Source organism: Triturus cristatus, chromosome 7, assembly GCF_964204655.1.
Source record: "Triturus cristatus chromosome 7, aTriCri1.1, whole genome shotgun sequence".
Classification (NCBI taxonomy): domain Eukaryota; kingdom Metazoa; phylum Chordata; class Amphibia; order Caudata; family Salamandridae; genus Triturus; species Triturus cristatus.
The window spans coordinates 535,750,704-535,776,193 of record NC_140590.1 but is presented as its reverse complement, the minus strand read 5'-3'; the positions used below and the strand labels follow the sequence as shown (position 1 = coordinate 535,776,193).

Genomic DNA, 25,490 nt, shown 5'->3' with positions numbered 1-25,490 from the left:
AGGCTGACATTTCAGTCATACAAAACCAGAGAAATTCAGCTGTTATAGTTAGCTGAGCTAACTATAACTCACGCCCCCGCATTGCACTGCTGATGATGTCACATCTTACATCACTCATGACATGGTCAGTGACATCCCTGATGACATCACTCATGACATCATCCACATAATCTCTGATGTACCTACTCAAACCCTAATGTAAACTTTCATACACCCTCTCTAAAATTCAAACTACCATTCTTGAAAACATAAACACACCAATACCAGTTAGTACATACCCACTCACTGATTCATAGGTCTACACACACACACATATATCCACTCACTCACCCATAAAGCCACTTATACATGCCTTCACTCACCAATACAGTCATTGATATATGCACTCATACAGAGACTCACACACTGCCACTCACCCATAGTTACTCACACACCTAGTCACTCACACAGAGTCAATCACACTGCCATTTACTCACCTATACAGTTATACACTCACCCATATAGACACTCATGTAGCTACTCACCAACCCATGCAGTCACTTACACACCAACTGACAGACTGATACAGACATTCACACAGATTAGTCAGTCTCCCATACTTTCACTGTGACACATATAATCACTCACTTATACAGTCAGTCACTGAATCATCTATACAGATACTCATGCAGCCATTCATTCTTCAATACACCTTGGCATGTATATATATATATATATATATATATATATATATATATATTCACTGAAAAAACCATAGGTTTCACACACGTTATAGTTAGGAATTAGCATTTGAAAAACTTTGCAAATTCACTTAAAAAACCATAGGTTTCACACATGTTATAGTTAGGTGGATATTTCACTCGTAAAAAAACAATGAAATTCCCCCGTTATAGTTATTTCAGATAACTATAACTTGCGCGACCGCAATCCACTGCTGATGACGTCACATATTACATCACTCATGACATGGTAAGTGGCATCACTGATGACATCACTGATGACATCACCCTTGTGATAGAGTGGCGGCCGCGGGAGTTATAGTTATCTGAACTAACTATAACGGGGGAATTTCATTGTTTTTTTACGAGTGAAATATCCACCTAACTATAACATGTGTGAAACCTATGGTTTTTAAGTGAATTTGCAAGGTTTTTTAAATGCTAATTCCTAACTATAACGTGTGTGAAACCTATGGTTTTTTCAGTGAATTTGTAAGTTTTTTAAAATGCTAAGTTATGTATGTATTATTATTTTTTTTATATATTTATTATACAATAAACTACGTATTAAAAAAAATATATATTTTTTTTTGGGGGGGGGGGGTTTCACCGTGCGCGCACCCCCGCGATTTAAAAAAAAAATTTAAAATATTTTTTTCTGCCTACGGGGTCCTTCAGGGACCCCCTGACAAAAGCTAGGGGGTCAGAAACTCTCTACCCTGCCCCCTTTTCACGTTCGCCACCTTCCTTTTTCACTCTCACACTGAAAACAAACAAAATGGCGGCCGACACTTCCTGATTTCGACCGATTCGAACGTTGACTAACATGTAACCACCAATCAGAATTACGCTCGCGCACGTTAGGGTGCTCGCACGGTGCTCGCACGGTGCGCGGCTATAGATATGTATGTGCTTTTAACTGCAATTTTCTCAGGAACTATTGAACAGATTGACTCCATATATGCAAAAGGCACATCCCTGAGCTGAGGACTACCTCTCTGCCAAATTTCAAGTAATTCTGTTCAGGCGTTCGGGCTGTACCTTGGACTAAAGGTCCCTATGGAAAATTGCATGTGGAAAACGCGTTTTGGGATCCCCCTTTTTTCTCAGCCCCGGCTTGACGAATCCCCCCGAGACTTTCAGGGTAGGAGCGGAGCGGAGCGGAGCGCCCCACCTATTTTGAAAATTTCGCAAGGATTCGTCAACCGGCGCCAAAGTTATTCCAAATGGAATGTTGCGGATTTCCTATGGAAACACGGTCCTAACTATAACTATCTACTGGCGACCGCCAGTAGATAATATATATATATATATATATATATACACACACACATATATATATATATATATTCACTGAAAAAACCATAGGTTTCACACACGTTATAGTTAGGAATTAGCATTTAAAAAACCTTGCAAATTCACTGAAAAAACCATAGGTTTCACACATGTTATAGTTAGTGGAAATTTTACTGATAAAAAACCAATGAAATTGCCCCGTTATAGTTAGCGCAGGCAACTATAACTCACGCGACCACAATCCTCTGCTGATGCTAATACTGTATTTAGACACTTATTTGCCCATGTCTTCTTCCATACATTTTTAGCTATACATATATTACAAATATTTTTTTTTCATAAAGACACATATGTCATCAGCAGAGGATTGCGGTCGCGTGAGTTATAGTTGCCTGCGCTAACTATAACGGGGCAATTTCATTGGTTTTTTATCAGTAAAATTTCCACTAACTATAACATGTGTGAAACCTATGGTTTTTTCAGTGAATTTGCAAGGTTTTTTAAATGCTAATTCCTAACTATAACGTGTGTGAAACCTATGGTTTTTTCAGTGAATTAGTACGGTTTTTTAAATGCTAAGTTTTTTTCCCTTATAATAAGCCCTGTACATTTGGTGGCCTACGGCCACCAAAAGCACAGGGGGTGGGGTAAGTGTGGATAGTGTTTTTTTCCATTGTAATAAGCCCAGCACATTTGGTGGCCTTCGGCCACCAAAAGCACAGGGGGTGGGGTAAGTGTGGATAGTGTTTTTTTTATTTTTATTTTTTTACCGTACGCTTACCGTAAGCGTACGGTAAGCGTACCCCGCGAAATTGCCGAAAAAAAAAATAAAACCGTTTTTGCACTTGGGGGATGTTTGGGGACTCCCTCAACATGACTATGTGGGAGGGAGTTGTCAAAACAGCCCCTTTACATGTTTTTGGGCTTCCGATTTTAAAAATCTCTCTCAGTGCGAGAGACAAAATGGCGGCCGCCGCTTCCTGGTTTCGGCCGATTCGAATGTTTACTAAGATCTAAGAGCCAATCAGAATCGCGCTCGCGCACGCCACCGTACGCTTACCGTAAGCGTACGGTAAGCGTACCGTAAGCTGGCTCAGATATATATATTGATTTAAAGGCTATTTTCTCAGAATCTACTGAACAGATTTACACCAAACCTACAAAAGGCACTTCCTTGACCTAGGGACTACCTCTCTGCCAAATTTTGAGTAATTCTGTTCAGCCATTCGGGCTGTAGCTCGTTCTAAAGGTCCTATGGAAAAATGCATGGGAAAAACGCGTTTTGGGACCCCCCTTTTATCTCAGCCCCCGCTTGACGAATCCCCCCGAGACTTTCAGGGTAGGAGCGGAGCGTAGCGCCCCACCTATTTTGAGAAATTCGCGAGGATTCGTCGACCGGCGCCAAAGTTATTCAAAATAGAATGTTGAGGTTTTCCTATGGAAACGTGGTCCTAACTATAACTACCTACTGGCTATCGCCAGTAGGTAATATATATACACACACACACATATATATATATATATATATATATATAAAACATTCATAAACTTTTTAGAAACACTCACAGTCACTGGATGATGTCATCAGTGATGTCACTAACCACGTTATGAGTGATGTAATATGTGACGTCATCAGCAGTACATTGCGGGTGCACGAGTTATAGTTAGCTCAGCTAACTATAACGGCTGAATTTATCTGGTTTTGTACGAGTGAAATGCCAGCCTAACTATAACATCTCTGTAACCTTCAGCTTTTTCTGTGTGTGTATATATATATATATATGCCATGGGTGTGGCAACGCCCATTTGGGGCGGGACTCATGACTTCTAAAGGGTGCAAAAAATTGCGGTGCCTTGACCCCTCCAGTCCCTGCCTCTGAAGAAGTGGACAACACGAAACGCGTCAGGCAGCGAGATTGAACTTTATTCCTGTGAGGCTTTGCTGCGTCCTCGCTACACCCTTCAATAAAATTGTTTGGCAATGGATCGACCTGGTGTGGGCTCTTTCTACAGCAGGCCCTTTTGTGTTTGGATGTTTAGCGGCCCCGCCTGAGCCGTGGAAAGAGCCCTGGTGTTCTGGCGAGCACCCCAGCGACGACGTCAACCGACGCTGCTGCATATGGACTGGGTGCCAGCATTGGGGGACTGAGAGTGTTAGCGGGGGCTCGAGCTTTGCCCCACACACCACTTGGGATTTATTTAAATATTTGAGAGGCAAGACGCTGCAGCTCACTGTAGCGGTACTGCACTACATTGACCAGCAGGCCATGGGTGTGGCAACGCCCATTTGGGGCGGGATTCATGACTTCTAAAGGGTGCAAAAAATTGCGGTGCCTTGACCCCTCCAGTCCCTGCCTCTGAAGAAGTGGACAACACGAAACGCATCAGGCAGCGAGATTGAACTTTATTCCTGTGAGGCTTTGCTGCGTCCTCGCTACACCCTTCAATAAAATTGTTTGGCAATGGATCGACCTGGTGTGGGCTCTTTCTACAGCAGGCCTTCTACCTTCTACCTACTGCGAATCTCTATTAGGTAATGTCAATCCATTCATTCCTATGGGCATGCACCCCCCAAAATGGTAAGTGTGCACATGTGGCACACACACATGCCCTAAGGGCATGTGTGTGCGCCACATGTCACTTTGAAAAATGCACTTTTGTGCATTTTTCAAAGAATGTGCAAATTGCCATCAACTTGAAATTGATGGTAATTATCATTTCCTAAATGCACAGTTTGCATTTAGGAAAAGCTTGATGCATCACATTTAGGGAATCGCAAATTGCGATTCCCTAAATGCATTTGCAATTTAGGTAATTGCAAAGAAATTGTGATTACCCAAGTTGCGAATGGAAAGCCTTTGCTGCATCAGAAAGGCCTTTTTTCCCTCGCAAACGGGCCCATTTGAGAGGGCAAAAATGCTTGATACATGTGGCCCTTTGTCCCTTAATAACTTTGCACCTGTTTAACAAATGTTGGTGAAACTCTGCAGACCTGTTGCACCCGTTTAATTGTCGGAGGACTGAAAGTTTTGCAGTGTTTGGTCAAGGGCACGGAAAACAAGCATTGGCATAGCCAATAGGTCTCGCCTTTGGGACCTTATACGTATTTAGTTATCCAGCACAATATCCTTGGTGCAACAACATCAAGTGCTGCATGGCTAAACACTTATAAGGTCCCAAAGGTGGTGGACGTGGTGGTGGACATGGTGGTGGACGGGGTGGTGGATGTGGTGGTGGTGGACGTGGTGGTGGTGGATGTGGTGGTGGTGGCAGTGCTGGTGGTGGCAGTGGTGGACATGGTGGTGGTGGTGGACGTGGTGGTGGTGGTGGACATGGTGTTGGTGGACGTGGTGGTGGATGTGGTGGTGGTGGTGGACGTGGTGGTGGACATGGTGGTGGACGTGGTGGACATGGTGGTGGTGGTGGACGTGGTGGTGGTAGACGTGGTGGTGGACATGGTGTTGGTGGACATGGTGGTGGTGGACCTGGTGGTGGTGGACCTGGTGGTGATAGCGGTAGACATGGTGGTGGTGGACGTGGTGGTGGTGGTGGTGGATGTGGTGGTGGTGGTGGACGTGGTGGTTGACGTGGTGGTCATGGTGGTGGTTGACGTGGTGATGGATGTGGTGGTGGTGGACGTGGTGGTGGACGGGGTGGTGGTGGACGTGGTGGACATGGCAGTGGTGGCAGTGGTGGATGTGGTGGTGGTGGACATGGTGGTGGTGGACGTGGTGGTGGATGTGGTGGTGGACGTGGTGGTGGACATGGTGGTGGACGTGGTGGTGGTGGACGTGGTGGTGGATGTGGTGGTGGTGGTGGATGTGGTGGTGGACGTGTTGGTGGTAGACGTGGTGGTGGTGGTGGTGGACATGGTGTTGGTGGACATGGTGGTGGTGGACCTGGTGGTGGTGGACCTGGTGGTGGTAGTGGTAGACATGGTGGTGGTGGACATGGTGGTGGTGGCAGTGCTTAATTTGTAAAATATGAAGTGCAGGTGCTCAAATGTTTGTTGGAGGCTCCACCTACTTTTCTCCTGCTCCACCCATTTCCTCCACTGGCTCCACCCACTTACTCTATTAGCCCCACCCACATTCTCAACTGGCACTGTTAAAAGTCAGAGGTAATACCCGATCTGACTAAAAAAGTACGAGTGATCCTGCGCAAATCACCTTAGCTTCCCTGGCCTTGGGCCCATATTAGCCCTGATTATGAGTTGGCTGGTGTTTTCCGGCCCCTGCACAAACTCGTTTGCAGGGGTTGGGATTCCAAGATGGTTAATATTTCCGACACTGGTAATTACTGGGTTCAATATGCAAAGTTTAAACTTGGATTTTGGTGCAGACATCAAAACACGCATGATTTTCAACAAAACTCCGAATGGGTATTATTTATCGCAGGGGTGAATTCTAACCCTACAGTGTGGGATTTTATGGAGAGGGCTATATAGTACCTACTCCTCCAACCAACTCGAAATCACGGCTTTAAAAATGTATGTGCTGTTCAAAAACATAAATTAACCCATGACGCACCACCCGCTTTAAAAACAAACCCCACCATTTACCATGATTATCGGAGTAATATGGACATTGATGGGTACATCCATAAAAGAATGAACGATCTAACACAATAAAATATTTCAACTGACAGTTTTCATTCACTTTGCCTCAAATACTAATACCTCCACAAAACATGCACGACTACTTCTTCGAAACTAAGGGAATAAAGACAGGAATTGCGTGGTCTCAGAGAATATAACACCAAGGATTCATATATTAGAAATAAATACTATTTAAGTGGTTAAAAAAAAACAACAGTTTCCAGGTTGTGTGATTAAACCTTAAAACATGAAAATACTTCTCTTTGACTGGACCGAGAAATATGGAAAAAGTGCCACCATAATTAATTGCATAAAATTACCTGCAAAGCTGAAATTTGTCTTTTTTTAGCAGTGGGCGCGCTGTGCTTTACTTGACGAGTGTGCTGCCTTGTGGTATCGTCACTAAGCAATGAACGGTCCATAAGATTCCTAGCAGACATGATGGCTGTGTGCCACACAGAACGATGGGTTCACGCGCCTGCAGCAGAAATCAGTGTGCAACGTTCATGACGCACTTTCTATTCCGTGCTCAGATATCCACCCATACAGGGATAATATAATGAGTACCAACCCTCTTAATTGTAGAAGCAGCTGTTACTTAAGCACATGTTTCTCCAGATTCTTCATATTCGAGAGGGGCAAATAAAAAGAGAATGAGTTTGATTGGTTTAAGGTGTATCGAGCTCTACCAGTCACTGACAATTGTGGCATTTTTTCTGTAATAGAGTGGAGAAAGCCTTTTTGGGCTGAACTTCCTGTAGGTCAATAAAAAAAGAACACATAGTAAAAATGGCCGGTTTTTAGTGTGACTAAAGAACTTACCCTCACATTAGTGCAATAATTTGTGGTTGAATCTGGATTTTTTCAATGAAAGGAAATGGTTGAAACGAAAATACTTTTATATAGTTTTTTAAAGAAACATTATCATAGACTGTTTTATTCAAAATACACTGCTTAACATTCTCTGTTTACTTTCATTTGAAACCATTGTATTTTAATTCCTCAGTAACATTCGAGGGCTACATAAATCTTACTGTTATAGGATGTAGAAATACATGTTGTGAATTAACAATCTTGTACATCCCAAAGTGCTCAAGAAACTGTGTAGGTACATTATTCATGCCCTGTTTTTGCTTTTTTTATCATGTTTAATTGAATATTATGTAACATTGATTTTCAATCAAACCTTTTTCATCAGTTTGTTTTTCGATCAATAGTCACCAAAATAATGAATATGCTGCTTTCATATGACCACCAACAATGGTTCTATCAAGTAGATAGAAGCGTGTTTAATATTGGTAAATATGCATCTCCTTTCTTTCATGTGCAGTTTCAGTTTATTAGAAAAACATAATTTATTTTTCTAGATGACCTTTGACAAATAAAATAAAACTATCTGTAAGCTGGCGCTCACCATTGTACACAAATAATGTGTAATGCAATGCTATTTTGTTCATGGTTTTCAAGAATTAATGGCCAGTTGCATTTTAACACGTTTTAACCTTTTTATGTATATAAATATGCTAAATAAATGCAACAAGTAATGCACAACTCAAATGCGCATTTGCAATATTAAAGGCTGAATGGCAATTAGGAGCCCAGCCACAGTCTGCACAGGGGAAGTGGCTTGAGGCAGTTAACTGATTGGGTCTGCCAGGGACAAGCCTGCCTCACCTGGTGCTGTTACTGGTGGCCAGTACTAGTAGTACTCACTGGCAGCGGCGGGCGCCTACTCCTCAACCGCAACAACGTCGTCCGGCTAGGCCGGTCGCACTTGCTTGCTGCCTGGCTCTGAGACTTTCACTTAGTGTGAAGTTCTTGAACCACTGAACGGCAGGCGCTCACTGGACCACGCACTGCATGATGACTCGGTGGTGGTGGGGTGCGGTCTCGCGGGTATGCTGGGGCGTGGCTGTGCGTGCCATGCTTCTGGTGTAGTACTAGTATCCTCGGTGCAGAATGCATCGACCGGAACCAGCTCGTATATGTACTTCTCTGGTGTATCTTCCCTCTCAGCACCCTCTACTATGACCTCATAGTATCCTGTCCCCATGTTTCTTTAGTCCATCCAGGGGCTGCTGGCTCTGCTGACTGTGGCAAATGCAATGCAGCGAATGCGCACACAATGAATATGAAAAAATCTACGCCTGCTGCCGTGCCCAGGCCCAACCCCCAGATTTGATTGCAGAATGCCGGTTACAGATCCAAAATCCAGCCCGGACCAGCGGGCAACATCAAGATAAGGGCCGCAGCCGCCACACGCCATCAACATATCAGTCGAATGTATGATATGTATCATAATCACACACTGCCTTAGGCTGCTGCGCAGATTTATATTAAGTTAACTGATTGGGGCTGCCAGGCCCTGCCTCACCTGGTGCTCATACTGGCCGCTGGAACTCACTGGCAGCACCTGGCCTACTCCTCAATGCCAAATTCGGGAATGCAACCGCAACAACGTCGTCTGGCTGGCCTGGTCACGTTTGCTGGCTCTAGTCTTACACTTTCAGTTTGTGTGAACCGAACGGTTCTTGAACCACGGAACGGCCATGGAACTACCCACGATGACTCGGTGGTGTGGTATGGTCTCAAACCGTCTCATGCGGCTGTGTTGGGGCGTGGCAATGCAGCGAATGCGCGCGCAATGGACGTGAAAAAATCTGCGCCAGGCGCCTGCTGCCGCACACAGCCCCAACCCCCGCAGAAGACCAAAATCCAGCCCAGTGTCCCGCCCACTGGGCTGGCAAGGCGGCAACACTGAACTCAGCCTGGGCCACAGTGCCACTGCATCAACAGCATTTTTAGATTAAGAAGAACTTGAAGAATCAGATTCAAATAGGTTTAACACAGTAACTGTAACACTCTGTGGCATTGCGAAGTCCCGTAGCGGTGGTAAATTAAATTACGGGCAGCAACGCGTGTAGACCCGGCCCCGATAATGAAGTGCCGGTGCTAAGCACCGGCAAGCACCGGCACAAATTAAGCACTGGGTGGTGGACATGGTGGTGGTGGTGGATGTGGTGGTTGACGTGGTGGTGATGGTGGTGGACGTGGTGGACGTGGTGGTGGTGGACTACGTAGTGGTGGTGGAGGACGTGGTGGTGGTGTGTCAGGAATCGTCGTTCTGCCACCAACTTAGCTTGCTTAATTTGTCGTCATTTGAATGGCACTGCCCTTAACCATGTTTCTCTGTGTTTCCCTCTGACCACCCATAATCATGTTTCTAAAGGTTCCTCTCTGATCACCCAATAGTCTATCATGTTGCTTTTGCCAAATTTTGTATTTGCCAATGCTTGATTGCATGTTGTCTGGTACGAAGACTTCTATTCCATGTAAGGCCTGTGGTAAGGTCACGCAAAGTTTTGTGTGTTATGCATAAAGACTTCTTTTAGGGGAGGCTCAGAATAAACATGAAGAAAGAAGCTTTTCATGCGCATGCAAATGAGCTTTTGCGAAGCGCATGCAAATGGACTGTCACGAACGCATCCAAAGAACCTTCACGTTGATCACAAGGGCGTGACTACATCTTTCTGCCATCCTATAAATAACCACACCCTTCTGTGATCAACGCTTGGCTTTCCGTCTTGTTCCTGTGTGCCTCTTTCATCCTTCTCTTTGAGTAAGAACAACATTCTTCTCTGGCGGTGTCATCCTTTCCAACTCAGCGTGCTACAAGCAAGTGATGCGCCAGCTCGCAGGAAGGTCAGTTCAAGTTCAAACATTTTGTGGGGAAATCATTGCATTCAAAGAAGCTAAGTGATCTCGGTATTTCTTGTTTTTTCCTGGAAACCCGTTTTCTGACTTAGAAGGTCAAAAGGTTAATCTTTTCTTATTTTACCTAATTAATCTACGAAAACAAAGACAAAATACAAGACTAAGAGTTTTAAAGCTTTCATGGCATGGAAGTGATGTGTGATTAGAAGTATTCGTATTTAAGGGATTCATACCAAGACTGACAAGTGAACATGAATGTAATGTGCAGTAATGTGCTAAATGGAAATAATGCTTTTGAAGAGGTCTTTTTGAAATTCATATAACAAGTTACAAGTCTAGAATAAGATATTGCTACTTAAGGTAGGTTTCACTTATGCTGGCAGACTATTCTATTTATAACAATATCATCATATAGACTGTGGGCTAACCTTTTTCATTTATATCAGTACTGTGTTTAGATAAGAAAAGCTCTGAGACTAAATACTCAATCCAAGTAGTGCCACCAGGTCTGGGCTCCTAAGAAAAGAAGGTACTTAAATAGAATTATAGTTACAATAAGATTAGAGAGTAGACTTTAGAAGGTATGCCCAATATTTATGCTGTGATTATCTTATAGGTAATAGAAGAAAATCGCTGACACGAGTCCTGAACAAACCGTGGCTGGTCCGGATGAAGGAGCTATACATGTGCAAGGTCTTCTGTCTCTTGTTTCTTTCTCGGTCCAATTCCCCTTCCCCTTTGGGACACCTGCCAAGGCTCCTGTTATACCAGCAACTCTGAGAGGTGTTCCGGAAGGGTTGGAGAGCTAGCATCACCCCTGCAGACGATCCTGGTTTTCAGGTGAGTGCTTGGTCTCAATCTAACATGGTGGTGGTGGACGTGGTGGTGGACGTGGTGAATGTGGTGGTGGACATGGTGGTGGAGGACATGGTGGTGGTGGTGGTGGATGTGGTGGTGGTGGACGTGGTGGTGGATGTGGTGGTGGTGGATGTGGTGGTGGTGTACGAGGTGGTGGTGGACGTGGTGGATGTGGTGGTGGATTTGGTGGATGTGGTGGATGTGGTGGTGGTGGATGTGGTGGACATGGTGGTGGTGGATGTGGTGGTGATGGATGTGGTGGTGGACGTGGTGCTGGTGGACATGGTGGTGGTGGAGGGCGTAGTGGTGGTGATGGACATGGTGGTGGTGGACGTGATGGTGGTGGACATGGTGGTGGTGGATGTTGTGGTGGATGTGGTGGTGGACGTGGTGGTGGTGGACGTGGCGGTGGACGTGCTGGTGGTGGATGTGGTGGACATAGTGGTGGTGGACGTGGTGGTGGTGGATGTGGTGGTGGATGTGGTGGTAGACGTGGTGGTGGTAGTGGACGTGGTGGTGGTGGACATGGTGGTGGTGGACATGGTGGTGGTGGAGGTGGTGGTGGACATGGTGGTGGACGTGGTGGTGGACGTGGTGGTGGTGGATGTGGTGGTGATGGATGTGGTGGTGGATGTGGTGGTGGTGGACATGGTGGTGGACATGGTGGTGGTGGACGTGGTGGTGGACGTGGTGGTGGTGGACGTGGTGGTGCTGGTGGACGTGGTGGTGGTGGAGGTGGTGGTGGACGACGTAGACGAGCCCTGGTAATTTCTCTGTGGTTGGCTCTATGGTATCTTTCCTCCATAAATGGAAGCAATTGCTGATTGTTATTTTGAAATCATAGCAGATAAAGTACTGCCACTACTTGAGTTACTCAAGCATTTTAGGCCCCGCAGCCGGTAGTAGGAAAGTGGCATGCAAACATAATGCAATGCAGTAAAATGGAATGTGATGGGACACTTTGGAGAGAGAGCCGTGCACGAGGGAAAACTTATAATGTGATATTTTATGGCTCAGTAGTGTCTGCCTTATATTGAGGCTATTGATAATTGTCATTACAAAGAACATTGTAAGACGAATTGCTGTCTCTGTGCGACATGAGATCTGCAACAATAAAGAGAGAGCGTGAAAGAGAAAGAGAGTGAGGGGGGATGAAAAACAAAGTGCGGCCCGCGCTGTGTTTAATCACCGTGAATGACTAATGCTGGAACACAAACAAGCAGCAGCTGTTCTAAAGCACACTCGTACTTGTGCTGGCCTCCACCTTGCGGGAGCGAGCAGCGGCGGTGCCAAAGCCATATGTTTTCAATTAGAACAAGCGCCACTGCTCGCTCCCGCAAGGTGGATGCCGGCACAAGCACGAGTGTGCTTGAAAAGGAGCAGGCCGATGGCTCAAGGCCCTCCTAGAGCAACGCATGTGCGCTGCCCAGGCAAGACCTAAAAAGGGGGGTACCAAACTGGTTTGAAATCCAATGCATTTTACACAGACATCTGTATTTCATGTGGTGCGAAAACAGCCAGTCGGATTTTGTTGAAATATGACAGCATTAGATTAAGTTTGTAAGTTTTACACCTTCTCACAATGTCGAAAATGCTGGAACATTTTGTGGTGATTCCTCAAAAGGGTGGAAAGTTATTAGGGAACTAATATATGAGGAATTCCTATCTTTGGGAATACCAACTATAAAAACAGAGTGGCAAAGTTTTGCGTGGAGTGTAATAGCATATAGTGTAGTAGCATACAGTGGAGTGGCGTAAGTGTAATAGCGTATGGTGGAGTAGCGTTCAGCACAGGGGTGTACAGTGAAGTGGTGTAGACTGGAGTGGCATACACTGCAATGGGGTAGAGTGTAAAAGCATACAGCGGAGTGGCGTACAGTGGAGAGGCGTCCAATGAAATGGTATAGAATGGAGTGAGGTAGAGTGGACTGGCATACACTAGATTGATGTAGAGTGGAGTAGCATACAGTGGAACAGCATAGAGTGGAATGGTATACAGTGGAATGGACCAGAGTGGAATATCATTGACTAGAGTAGCGTATAGCAAAGTGGCATACACTGAAGTGGCGTAAAGTGGAGTTTTTTACAGTGCAATAGCGTGGAGTGGACTGGTGTAGAGTGGAGCTGTATACAGAGTAGCATAGAGCGGAGTTTTGTACAGTGGAGTGGCATAGAGTGTAACAGCGTATAGTGGTGTAGTGTACAGTTAAGTGGTATATAATGGAGTTGGTTAGAGTGAAGTGGCATACTGTGGTGTGTGGTAGAGTGTAAAAACTTACAGTGGAGTGATGTGCATTGGAGTGGGGTCCAATCGAATAGCGTAGAATGAAGTGGCGCAGAGTGCAGTGCCATACACTGGAGTGTAATACAGTGGGCTAGCATACAGAGGAGTGGCATACAGTGGAATAGCGCACAGTGGCGTCGCATACAGTGAGACAGAGTGGAGTAGCATACTGTGGAGTGACGTACAGTGGAATAGTGAACAGTGGAGTGTTGTAGAGTGGAGTGGCATACAATGAAATAGAGTAGAGTGAAGAGGCGTACAGTAGACTGGCGCAGTGTATAGTGAAGTAGCATCCAATGGAGTGGGGTACAATGGAATGATGTAGACTGGGATGGCGTACAGTAGCGTTGTGTGCAGTGTAATAGCGAAGAGTGGAGTGGTGTAGAGTGGAGTGGCATAGAAAGGAATAGCGTATAGTGGTGTGGCTAGAGTGGCGTGGTAGATATAGATGTATGTAAAATTTAGCAGCAATGTAAATTATGGTGTATAGAGTAAGGTAAAACAGCGATTTGTGCTGCATTGCATTTCTCCAGATTTACCAATCAACACAGGGCCACGCACGGTGGTCTTGCATTCCTTTGTAAATTTGACTTAAGTATTGCATTGTCCATGGACCGCCATGAGTGTCACAAGGGTACCGCAACCCAATAATAAAGCAAGGCTCTAGTTATATTTTGGGCCATGGTATACCGTGATAACTTTGCAGTGTACCGTTCTACAGGGCGATGACAAGCCAGTATATAATTGGGTGATGGCTGTTTTTAAAGACTAAAAAGGCAGCCATATTGTTTTTACTACACTTTGGCTGTGTTCAGTGTTAGGGCCTTAGATATAAGTAAGTAGTAGGTCCCTACCTATTACCACTTAATTAAACGGGCAATAGGTAGGGGAATGTATTTATATATTTTTTTATATATGTTTAATAAGTTTACAGACAGGTACCGCTGTAGTTTCACAAATGTTTGTGAAATTCCACAAAAGTACCACAGCGACAGATATCACTAAGATTAAATGCCTTCTAACTTAAAAAATACTTGCTCTACTTAACTGCAGTACCCAAAAAGAATCATCTCTGCACCATAGTGTATAATCCTGCCAAATGTCATGTACATCCATTCAGCTGTTTTCGTGCTAAGTCAAATACAATAGTCTATATACACACTCACAGCTAAATTTGGAGATAAAAATGTAGCTGAGAATGAGGCATTCACAGAAATAGTACAGTTCAGCACTTATTATTAACAGCATGATTTTGTGGCCTATGAAGTCCTTAATTGCATCCGGGAAAACAACTCAAGGAGCACTCTAGGGTCTTAATTCCCTTTTTCATCACTGTCTATTTCAAAATACTTTTCTTCTGGACGATAGTGCCAGGAAGAGCACTCGGACGGTCATAAATGCACTAAGGAAGTGTGGTGGATAAAGGAACTGGGAGTAGGAAAGAGGTCCAACATGCTAAGCCCTACTATAAATGGGGACAATGACTCAAGTTGCTGGTTAATAATAATTTTTCACTATTTTCTTCAGGAGATTTTGTCTGTGGGGACTAACACGATTGCAAACATCCTAACCTCTCTAGTAACAGACCCTCAAACTCCTTTACATGCGTGCGCCAGGTGCAGATCCTAAATATGCAGCGGTCTTGGCCAGATCTCATCAAATGATGGCAAAGGTGCCTGGAGAAGGACGCAGTTCTGCCAAGCTGACGTAAAAACTCAATTTCGAGTTCTTCTGTTTACCTTGAGGTTATTTCACCTATGGCTTCTAAATTAACCCTGGGAGTAGTTTGCCTAGTATCGCTACGCGTAGCTACGTGAAGTGCACTACGTGAGCTACGCATAGCTACGCGAACTGCGTAGTGCACTGTGACAAATGCTGTTCGCACTGATTGCACAGTGCCTGATGCATGTCCGCAATGTGCAATCATTGCAAACCGCATCTTGCACAGTGTAAGCGGTTGTTTTCTGCCGCCCGAGTAGATTTGTACTCGAACGACAGCTTTCTCAACGTGGACTGGTAGTTTCTCATTGCGAGCGGCCACGAGCATACGCGACCACTCGCAATGTGAAACCTGTCCTCCCCGCGTTGAGAATCTCGCCGGGAGGTTTATTTTCCACGCTCGCGATCGGCAACTTGATGTTGCTGATCGCGAACGAGGAAAAAGTCTCGCCCGGATGTTATTTTGCTCGCTCGCGGTCGCCAACTTGACGTTGAGGACAGCAAGCAAGCAAACAATGCCCGCTACGCTACGTGTTTTTGCACTGTGCTACGTGCAATTCGCGTAGCGCGTAGTTGCGCAAACTATGCAAACTACGCGAGCGTAGCGTAGTCCTACGCCCAGGGTTATTCTAAATATGTCTTGGTTTTCCCCCTTTATAATAGATCTGTCTCTGTCTACATTATGGTGTTTTGAGCTTGTATCGTTTATAATTGTGTTTTTTTGAAGAGTCAATTAATAGTTTACACAAATGAATGCCTGAATTAAATGTTTCTTAAACCCATGGCTAGCACAACCCTGCTGCAATCTCTGTCTTCCTCCATTCTCTGCCCACCTCTTCTTCATATCTCCCTATAATTCTCTGCTCTCTCCATCCATCCATCTCCTTTCCCACTTTCTTCAGTGAAACATCTTCTCACCTTCATCCTCTCTACAATCAACATACTTGAGCATAGTTCTGCAACCTCTTTCATTCTCATTAACTCTATTCTCTTCAAACTTGTGTCTTGCTTTATTTTCTGTCCTCTCCTACTCTTTCTACTCCTTCCCACTGTCATCCCTACATATCTGTCTTTTACCAATGCTACTGTTTTCTCCCTGCCAGCTCTCCTTGTCTTGTTTTAATGTTGCTTTAAGACACACTCTCTCATTTCTTCCTTCTCTCGCTCGCTCTCTTGCCTCTCCCCTTTGTCTGTCTAAGGTCTGACCTGGTCTTGGAGGTGCGCGGATGTCTGGGTCACTGACTGTTCCATCTTGGCTTTGCCCTGATCCTGTTTCTTCCTCAGTTCCTTCAGCTCCTTCTCTATGTCCTGTACAGTGGAACTGAACAGCAAAGCAACGAGAAGAATGAGCATCATCACACATCAGTGTAGACCAACTTCCATTGTTCATCACCAGGATATCTGGATGGTGGGGGCCGGCTAAGGTAAAGGGCATCCGACACTCCAGCAGGAGGGCTCTCCCTTCACTACCACTCCATGAGGTTACATCAGGTGGCTTCAGGCCAGCAGTACTACACACTTTCATCATCAATAGATACTGTTCTTTCCACCACTCCAGGATTCGTGATCAGAGTCAATAAAAGCAGCCAGGAGCCAGTGATATATGAGGCACTTAATTTCACTGCATTCACAGAGATCTCAAACACCAAAAGGTTGCAGCTTGTTTGGTCTCTGTACATCAGTGAACTTGAGCAGTGGTGATAAAGGCCTAGGGCCCGATTCACAGAACTAACTTAAGACAAAATCCTAAACTTACTACCATTTTGGTATTCACAGAAGGCACTTACTCATTTTGGTATTCACAGAAGGCACTTACTCATTTCGGTATTCACAGAAGTTAGGAGTCCTAACTTTAGGACTCCTAAATGCCTTCTGTGAATACCGAAAGTTAGGACTCCTAACTTTAGGACTCCTAAATGCCTTCTGTGGATACGAAAGTCTTAAAATTAGGATTTTTCTCAGTTTAGGAGTCCTAAAGTTAGGAGTCCTAACTATACTACTACTAAACTGAGAAAAATCCTAATTTTAAGACTTTCGGTATTCACAGAAGGCATTTAGGAGTCCTAAAGTTAGGACTCCTAACTTCTGTGAATACCGAAATGAGTAAGTGCCTTCTGTGAATACCAAAATGGTAGTAAGTTTAGGATTTTGTCTTAAGTTAGTTCTGTGAATCGGGCCCGCAGTCCTTCCTTAGTATGCTGTGCACGTGACTGCAAATGGGACTGTGTAGAATATTTGATTGGAACTTGTCTACTCATTTCCACCCTTAACTGGGAATAGGGATCTGTATTTGGAACGGACATACAAACACGCATGTAGCAATGGACAAACAACCATCTACAGCCCGGTCCTCACTCACCTAGCAAGGCAGTCAAACATATGTTCAACAGCAACAGACCCACAAGCATACTAGCGCTCAGTCCCCACTGGCACACACAAGCACACTTCATGACACAGACTCATTTACCTGAGGAAAGCTAACTGCAGGCCCATCTGAGAATCCCCTTCCAATTTTGGACCTGTTCCTCCTGCCATTGGATCGAGGACTTTTTCCAGCCTCTGCAACTATAACCGTGAAAAGCGAAACGTTATGAGGGGACCAAAAACACTGACACTATGAATACGATCAGTGAAGCATCTGGACCGATTTACAAGCTTTTATCATGAAGTTCTTGTAGGTGGCAGCAGCAGATATGTCTCCAAGACACATAGATTAGTTTTTAGCTGCACAGCCTGCTGATTTTATCCAGCTCCAAAGGACAGAGGAGGAAGAGACACAAGTGAAGTGAACAAGTGGAAACACGTTTGCTGTAGTAAGGTAGAGATTATGTGGTCATTTGTTTGAGTACAATAGGAATCAGGCTCTACAGAGGGAGCTGGACCAGAACATAAGTGGGGGTCCATTCTGTTGCTCAACAGAGCTGAACCATGTGCATGTCAAAGCTGATGCCACCTAAGGGCACTTCATGGTACAAGCTTCGACAGGAGTCAAAACTCTAGCTAACGTGACACTATGTTACCTCCATGCACCTGGGATCTCCTCCAGATTGCTCTTAATTGCTACTTTTAGAATGATAAAAGTCGAAAGAACAAAAGTGAAGTGGTTGTTATGGAAATAAACATGGCTGTTCATGTCAATGTTTTTCAATTTTTAACCTGGGCATGAACGTTAGCTATACTTCCAGAATAGCAGAGATCCACCAAACATCTATGACAATATTCTTTATAAGCCCCCTTCTGCAAGTGAATATCGTAAATGGTCAGGTTCCTAGGGTAGTGTTTGTCTATACAGTTGTTGTTTTGCATCAATCAATCAATCAATCAATCATTCAATCAGGATTTATAAAGTGTGGCTAATCTCCCGATAGGGTATCCAGGTGCATGCATAATTTCTGTATGAAATTATTAAGTTATGTACTTGCATCTTTAGATCCTAAATGGTGTCCTTTATATTTATTTGTACACACATTTATTAACCTCTCTCCTGGGGTTCCCACCATCAGAGTATGAGACTAGTATTTAACACTACCTACCCTCATTAGATGCTATATCAATTTACTCTCGATGTTCAGTATCCTTTGATGGGTTCCAGGCAATCTGTTCCAGCAGAAGTCAAGGCTGCCACAAGAGCCATTAGAAAGTAAGGAGTGAGCAGAAAACATGTACACAGCCCCCTTGGAGTTATAATGACTGTAGGTACGGAAATAATAGGTAGCGTACATGTTTCTACTCCATTACTACTCCCCTAAAGCAGCCTAGAAGCCTTGGATGGAGGCTCAGATGAGGAGGCTAAACGTGTTTCAAAAGTCGTAAGAATCCAACCTTCTCTGAACTCTAATTATTACCAGTAACATAACTCTGTAGTGTGAATCAGTACACAGTAACCAGATGGTAGCTGTAGTCACCTTTAACAAGAGGCTCTTCGGAAGCGATGCCAGAGGTGGCCTTTGTACATTGCACCAATGACTAGGGTCTCTCAGTTACAGGCTCATGGACCCGAACAAGAAACTACTGCCCACACAACAACATTTACTTTCTAGCCATTGGCGTAGAAGGGGTGACTATTACTCCAACATAATCTGATTGGGATGGCAATTGGGTGACCTCATGGAAAAGGGACAACAAGCATTGTTTTGGACATAAAAGTGGAAAAGTGGTAGGCTACAATTAAGTAGCTTTTCTGGTAACGCGTGCGCTTTGTTCAACATGACTGGACACGTTACCATGCTCAGTGTGTACCTGACTTCAAGGCACACTGTTTACCAAATACCCCAATCTACCGGTGAAGATTGTAGAAGCTCTGGGGAGTGAACAAACTTGCAGGAAGTCAAATGGTCATACACCAAAGACTGAAAGGATAGAAGGATGGAGCAGGAACACTGTGATAGCGCCAGTAATTGTGACAAACCTGGAAGAAGAGTATCAATGCTCTTTTCATTAGGCAAGTGGCAAGAAGAACAATTGCTTCAGATGTTTGAAACAATGCTGAGCATGTAGTAGTGGCCTGGTTTGTAGAGTACAGTCACTACTATGCCTTCAGGTTTCGTCACGGTGTTCACAATCACAATATCAGGCCGGCACCCTTTGGCAATCAAGATTATCTTCAATACCGTAAGCCTACTGGCTTTAGCACTACTGATAAGACATTTGGTATCGTAAACAAAACAAACCCACTGGCTTTGACATTGATTTCAATTCATGAAAAATAAGGCCTGATGCAGAAGTCTTGTTTTTACACCAATTGTTCAGGAACTACTTAAGATCCTCAACAAACAAAGTCCAGTATACTCCACGACCTTCACAATAGTTCAGCCCTCGGAGTGGATTAACGAAGAGCTCACCTTCTCTCAGGCCATGCATCCTCTCTCCAAGGATATTTACGATATGCAATTTTCTCTGTGTTCAAGGGGGCTTCATAGGGCTTGTCGTGGCTCCAGACAGTCACCAGACCCAATGACAGCACTTTGTGAATGCCCTGTTGGCTACTGGGCACCCATGGTAAAACATGCACATTTTGCCCTTGCAAGGTCTTTTGGAGTGCTACTGCAGTGATCCCTTGATGCTCCCATGGCTGGGAAATATTTTCCTTTTTCCCCAGTGGCCTTTTGCTTTGATTCAGCCACACTGCTGGTGATCTACGTTTCCGAGCGGTGCACCTGCCCTTCCAGGAAACACCTTGCAAAAGGTCTCTAGTGCTGTACAGCAGCTCCCAGTGGTTAATTTGTGGAAAAGTAAGTGCTGGGGCTCTCGTCAGGAGGCAGCTTGCGCCAGCCCGTTGATCCTATTAGCGCTGCCTGTAACAGAACTAACTACTAACCATGAAACCCTGCAAGTGGGGAGAGGATGCCTATAACAGAACTAACTACTAACCATGAAATCCTACAAGTGGGGAGAGGATGTGGCTTAAGGGCCAGAACTAACAACTTTGGAGCTGGGGAACCAGGTCATGTCTCGGCATAGGCTCAATATCCTGTGGTTCTGGACAAATCACTTAACCTCCCTGTGCCTACAAAAAAATGAATGTGTCCTTAACTAGTGCTCATCAAAAGCGCTCCAATAACTGTGGGTCGAGTTTGTGCTATAAGCGCCAGTGTTGACGATGAAGTGCCGGAGCAGAGCACCAGAAACCACCAGCTCAAATTAGGCACTGGCAGCTCCTATGCAGTATATGACACAGGCTGCATGAGCTGAGGAGGGATGCCAGCTTCCTCTGGGGTGCTGTGTTCTCCCCTGTCCACTTCTTTCTCTTCCACTGAGCTGGGGAGCAGCAGATACCTGGTAGGTGGAGGCCCTATTGCCAAGAAAATAGCACTTGGAGGTGTAAGCAGTATTATGCAGAGTGATTTAAACAGGACACATTCCCTCACTGGACGCAGATGAAGGGAGGTCAGTGAATGTGAAATATGCTACCAGTGCTAGCCTGGTAGCATGATTCTGGAACATTTGAAGTATATCAATCTCGCATAAGAGGAGATCAAGATATACAGCATTGCAATTATCTAGGCATGACGAAATGAATGCATTCAAAATCATCACTTTATGGTAAAATGAGAAGCGGCAGAGGATCCCTTTCAGTGTTCTGAGTTGAAAAAAGCAAGAGTCGATGATGGTCGCATAGGGATGAGAACCTTCATATTGCTCCAGTCTAACTTAGGGGGGCTATAGTTAATCCATTGTTGGACGTAAAACGTACAGGACTGGAACTGGGCAGCTACGCCATCAGAATCCCTGGAGATTAAAACCCACATGACTGGATCAGCTGGGAAAGGGAGGCCATGTATATGTTGAAGAGCAGAGGGGACAGAATTGACTCATGGGAGATCCCACCAGATAGTGAGCAAATTTTGGAGCAGCAAGCTCCCGCATTGTTTTGAAATGTCCTGTTAGACAAAAAGCTGTGTAAACAGGACCAGACCTGGCCTTTGATACCATTCCTAGTCAGTCTAATAACATCTAATAGTTAACAGTATCGAAGGTGGCTGACAGGTCCAATAAATTCAGTGCTGCAGGAATGCTGGCATGTGTGTGCCACTGCAGATCATGTAGTTCTGAGATCACCACTACCTTGATGCTGCCTCTGGGCAAAAAACAACTTAAAGGGAATACAACACATTGCTGGACTCAACAATAACAGCCAATTGATGAAAAACTGCTCTCTCCAATTGTTAAGCTAGTGGAGCTGTAGGTCTCTTGTCCTCTCTGTGCCATGGGGGAACATCCTCCACGCCAATCACACTAGAAAGACCATCACCCACATACTCATCGCCATCAGGTTGGACTACGGGAACTCTTTCTACACTGGAACCACCAAACATCTCACCAGAAGATTACAAACCCTCCAAAACGCAGCAGCTAGACTCATCATCAACCTCCATGCAGAAGGCATATCACACCATACCCAAGGGAGGTCCACTGGTTCCCAATGCACAAGTGCGCACAGTTCAAACTCCTCACCCACACATTCAAAGCACTACTGAACACACGCTCAGCCTACCTTAAAAACCACATCTCTTTCCATCAACCTTCCAGGCACCTCTCCTCAGCATGTCTCGCAGTCACACACATATCACGCACACACAGAAACAGAACCGGAGGCCGAGCCATCTCATACATCACTCCTAAAGTGTGGAACAACCTCTCTCTACACTAGAAGCCGAAGCCCTGTCTCTTCAAATGACTCTGCCCTCGATGCTAGACTCCTCACCTGCACAGCACCAGGACACCCTCCCGAATGATAGCGTGCTCCACAAACACATATAACATAACATCACAGAGAGCTGCGACTAACCACTTTGGAAATACCTGATCACATCCCCCTTCTCTTCCAACAAAAGCCTAATCTCCCTTGGATGGGTCTATGGTGTTTAGGGATCTTTGGTCGGCCAGCCTGAGCAGAATTCCCCATACCAGGCAGCTCAACGCATAAACCAGATTAAGGCTGACTCAGAAAAATATGCCAGATTCTGAAATATGCTAAGGAATCCACATATATCAAAACAGACTTCTTTTTTGGATTCCGGTACCAGTAATTTGGGCAAAAAGAATTTACCCTGATCTATGTATCACATCCCAATCTCGAATTACACAATGAAAAGCCTTATAAATGTTACACTATAACAAAATGGGATTGTACAGTCCCTCTTGATCTGCAATCAAATCAAATCAAACCATATTAATTTTAGCATGGGCTCCACCTCCCACACTGCTACCTGTGTGCAGATGCTAGACTAAATCAGAGAACAGTCTTCATCGTTCAACCTATACATATGCACACAAGTATGCACATACGTTCACCTGCAACAGGCGCAAAACCCCTACCCCAGCTGCACAGCAGATTATCATATTTTAAAAGGTGTGCGCTGGAAATTACACCTCAAATCTATTTTACCTTAGAGGTGACAGTGGTTGAGATTCTGTTGGGGATCCCATACCACAGGAGAGATTCAAAAGAAAGAAAAAGTGGGGGATTTCAGAGATTAGAAACCGACTTCCTACACTACCAACAGACTCACCAGTGACAAGTGCATCTTCGAGTATGCCCACTACCAGCACAACTTTCAGCCATTACAAGAAAATACTTGAAAGAGCCTCCCTTCTACAACTTGGCCATTCTTGGATTGAAGTATTCTGAGACATTCGACAGCGTGCTCTGTAAGGTCTTCGCTACCATTCATTCCTGGCCATACTACTTACATTTTCTTTCTCATGAAGAATTCCCTTGGGTTTGCAGCTACCAGTATAGTATGGCTGGTAACGTTGGAAAAGTTGGCTAAAGAGTCTTTTGCAGCCCTTAACATAGAGTCTTCTTAAGCATATGAATCACCTGTGCTAAAAGTCATGGTGAGGTCCATTACTTGGAAGCAGCACCCGGCACACAAAAAGGAGGGCCTATATACAACTTTTCATGAAAATCTAAACAATTCAGAGTGAGATAGTCAAAATACTTCAAAATCTAGACTCATAACTGGAAAACACACATTTTGTTTGGAGCACTAATATTCAAATATATTGTCCAAGGACATTCCTATTAATGCAGGATTGGAACTCAAACTGTACCTACGCTATCAGTTTCTGCAGATAGAAAAGGCCTACATTGATTTATAAATAAGCAAGCTGTGAGCAGAAAATAATACCAACACCTGGTGCACCCGATTAATATCACAAGGGACAGGAGTAAATATCTACAACACAACGAAGAACTTTACCATCGAAGACGCAGACTCTATGGGAACAGAGAATCATGCTTCTCTTGCTGATGGACTCTGAGAAACCGCTTCAAGGCGCCTTACTGTATTTTCTTGTCTAATGTTCACTTGCTTTCTCTTTTTGTAATATTAATGTGTATGTTATATGTCATTGTACGTGGGGTCTCCATTGCTTGTTTTAATGTATATCCAACTAATTTTGTAATAAATAGGCGTAACTGATCACTGTACTACCTCGACTTCAGTATCTGTAGATTTCTGTGAGATATATATATATATTTAATGAATTTTCCAAAATAAATGCAACAAACAAAAAATGATATAAAAATGAGCAGCATAGCATTACAGGGTAGTAGAACCAGGAATAACAACATCATACCGAACAAGGTGCCCAAGGTGGTCATAACGTCCCCCACACTATCTCATGGGCATCTCCGTACCCCGTCGTTACAATCAAGGTAATCAGGTATACAAGACAATGATAATAACATATACAGTACAATTAGTACACATTGGTCCTTAGGTGTCTACCGATACATTTGGTGCAGGCACTTCCTGTGTCGGGGCACTGTTACTATCTTGTACATTTAACAGGTTAGTTTGAAAAGCTTGCCAGATATCTACAGGTCTAGATGCCGTTGGTTGCAATTGCACATATGTGTCGCTCGTGGTATTACAGTATGTCATGCTATGAAGCCATGCATTGAGTGTGGGGGGCTGATTGCAGGCCCACTTAGGAGCCACTTCACGCTTAGCAATCAAAAGCACTATAGTAACAAATCGGCGCTGGGATCTGGGAAGGTCGTGAACGTACCCCAACAGGGCCAATAAGGGTGACGGCGCAATCTCTACCCCCACCATCTTAGATAGTTCTCTGAATATTGATCTCCAATAATCCTCTATTCTAATGCAAGTCCATGTCATATGTGCAAAGTCAGCAACCGGAGAGAGGCATCTTGGACACACGTCCGGACGAGAGGGGTCCATACGATGCAGTTTACCATGGGTCACATACACCCTCCACAGAATATTAAAGTGCAACAATATGTGTCAGTGATTTGGGGACACCCAGCGTGTTTGTGTGCAGCACCGACCCCACTGTACACCTGTCAGAGGATATTCCAGATCCCACTCCCACACCTTCCACACACTCGTATCATGGCATGGAAGCCGTGCCACTGCTTCCTTGTATATCCGTGCCACCAAGTGACTCCCACCCCACCCCGGATAACCACAGTCAGAATGGAAAAGTCAGGAGGCTCCAAGGGGTAGCTATCCAGGCACACACACAGTGCCTTCTGCACTCTCAGGAGCACAAAGTGATCCATTGTGGTAGCAGTTCGGAAATGGGTATCTTCAGTACCTTAAAAAATGTGCACCCTGGGGGACAAATCTCCGAACGTGAGCAAGTGAAACTTGGCCAACGTTCGCTTCACCAATGCCTCCTGCAGGATGGGAATCCAACCATTTCCCGCAAGCGGCAGCGCCGGGGAATATAATACCTGTGCACCAGTCACACGCCCAGCTGGTAGTAGACACAGTTTGGCTGTCATGTGGATCGCTAGGGAAACCTTGCGGCAGCAGTGTATTAAGCGGAG

At 44.7% G+C, this 25,490-nt stretch overlaps 1 protein-coding gene across 3 annotated transcripts in view; it reads right to left on the bottom strand.

Annotated features, from left to right (window-relative positions):
- Nucleotides 1-25,490, bottom strand: part of QRICH2 (glutamine rich 2) — a 450,378-nt gene that overhangs the window by 215,704 nt on the left and 209,184 nt on the right. For all 3 annotated transcript variants that reach the window (XM_085616929.1, XM_085616930.1, XM_085616931.1), the window contains exons 7-8: nt 17,655-17,752; nt 16,394-16,508 (exon numbers count right to left, since the gene is read on the bottom strand). In XM_085616929.1, the coding sequence (XP_085473055.1) occupies nt 16,394-16,508; nt 17,655-17,752 (213 nt within the window). The remainder of the gene's footprint in view (nt 1-16,393; nt 16,509-17,654; nt 17,753-25,490) is intronic.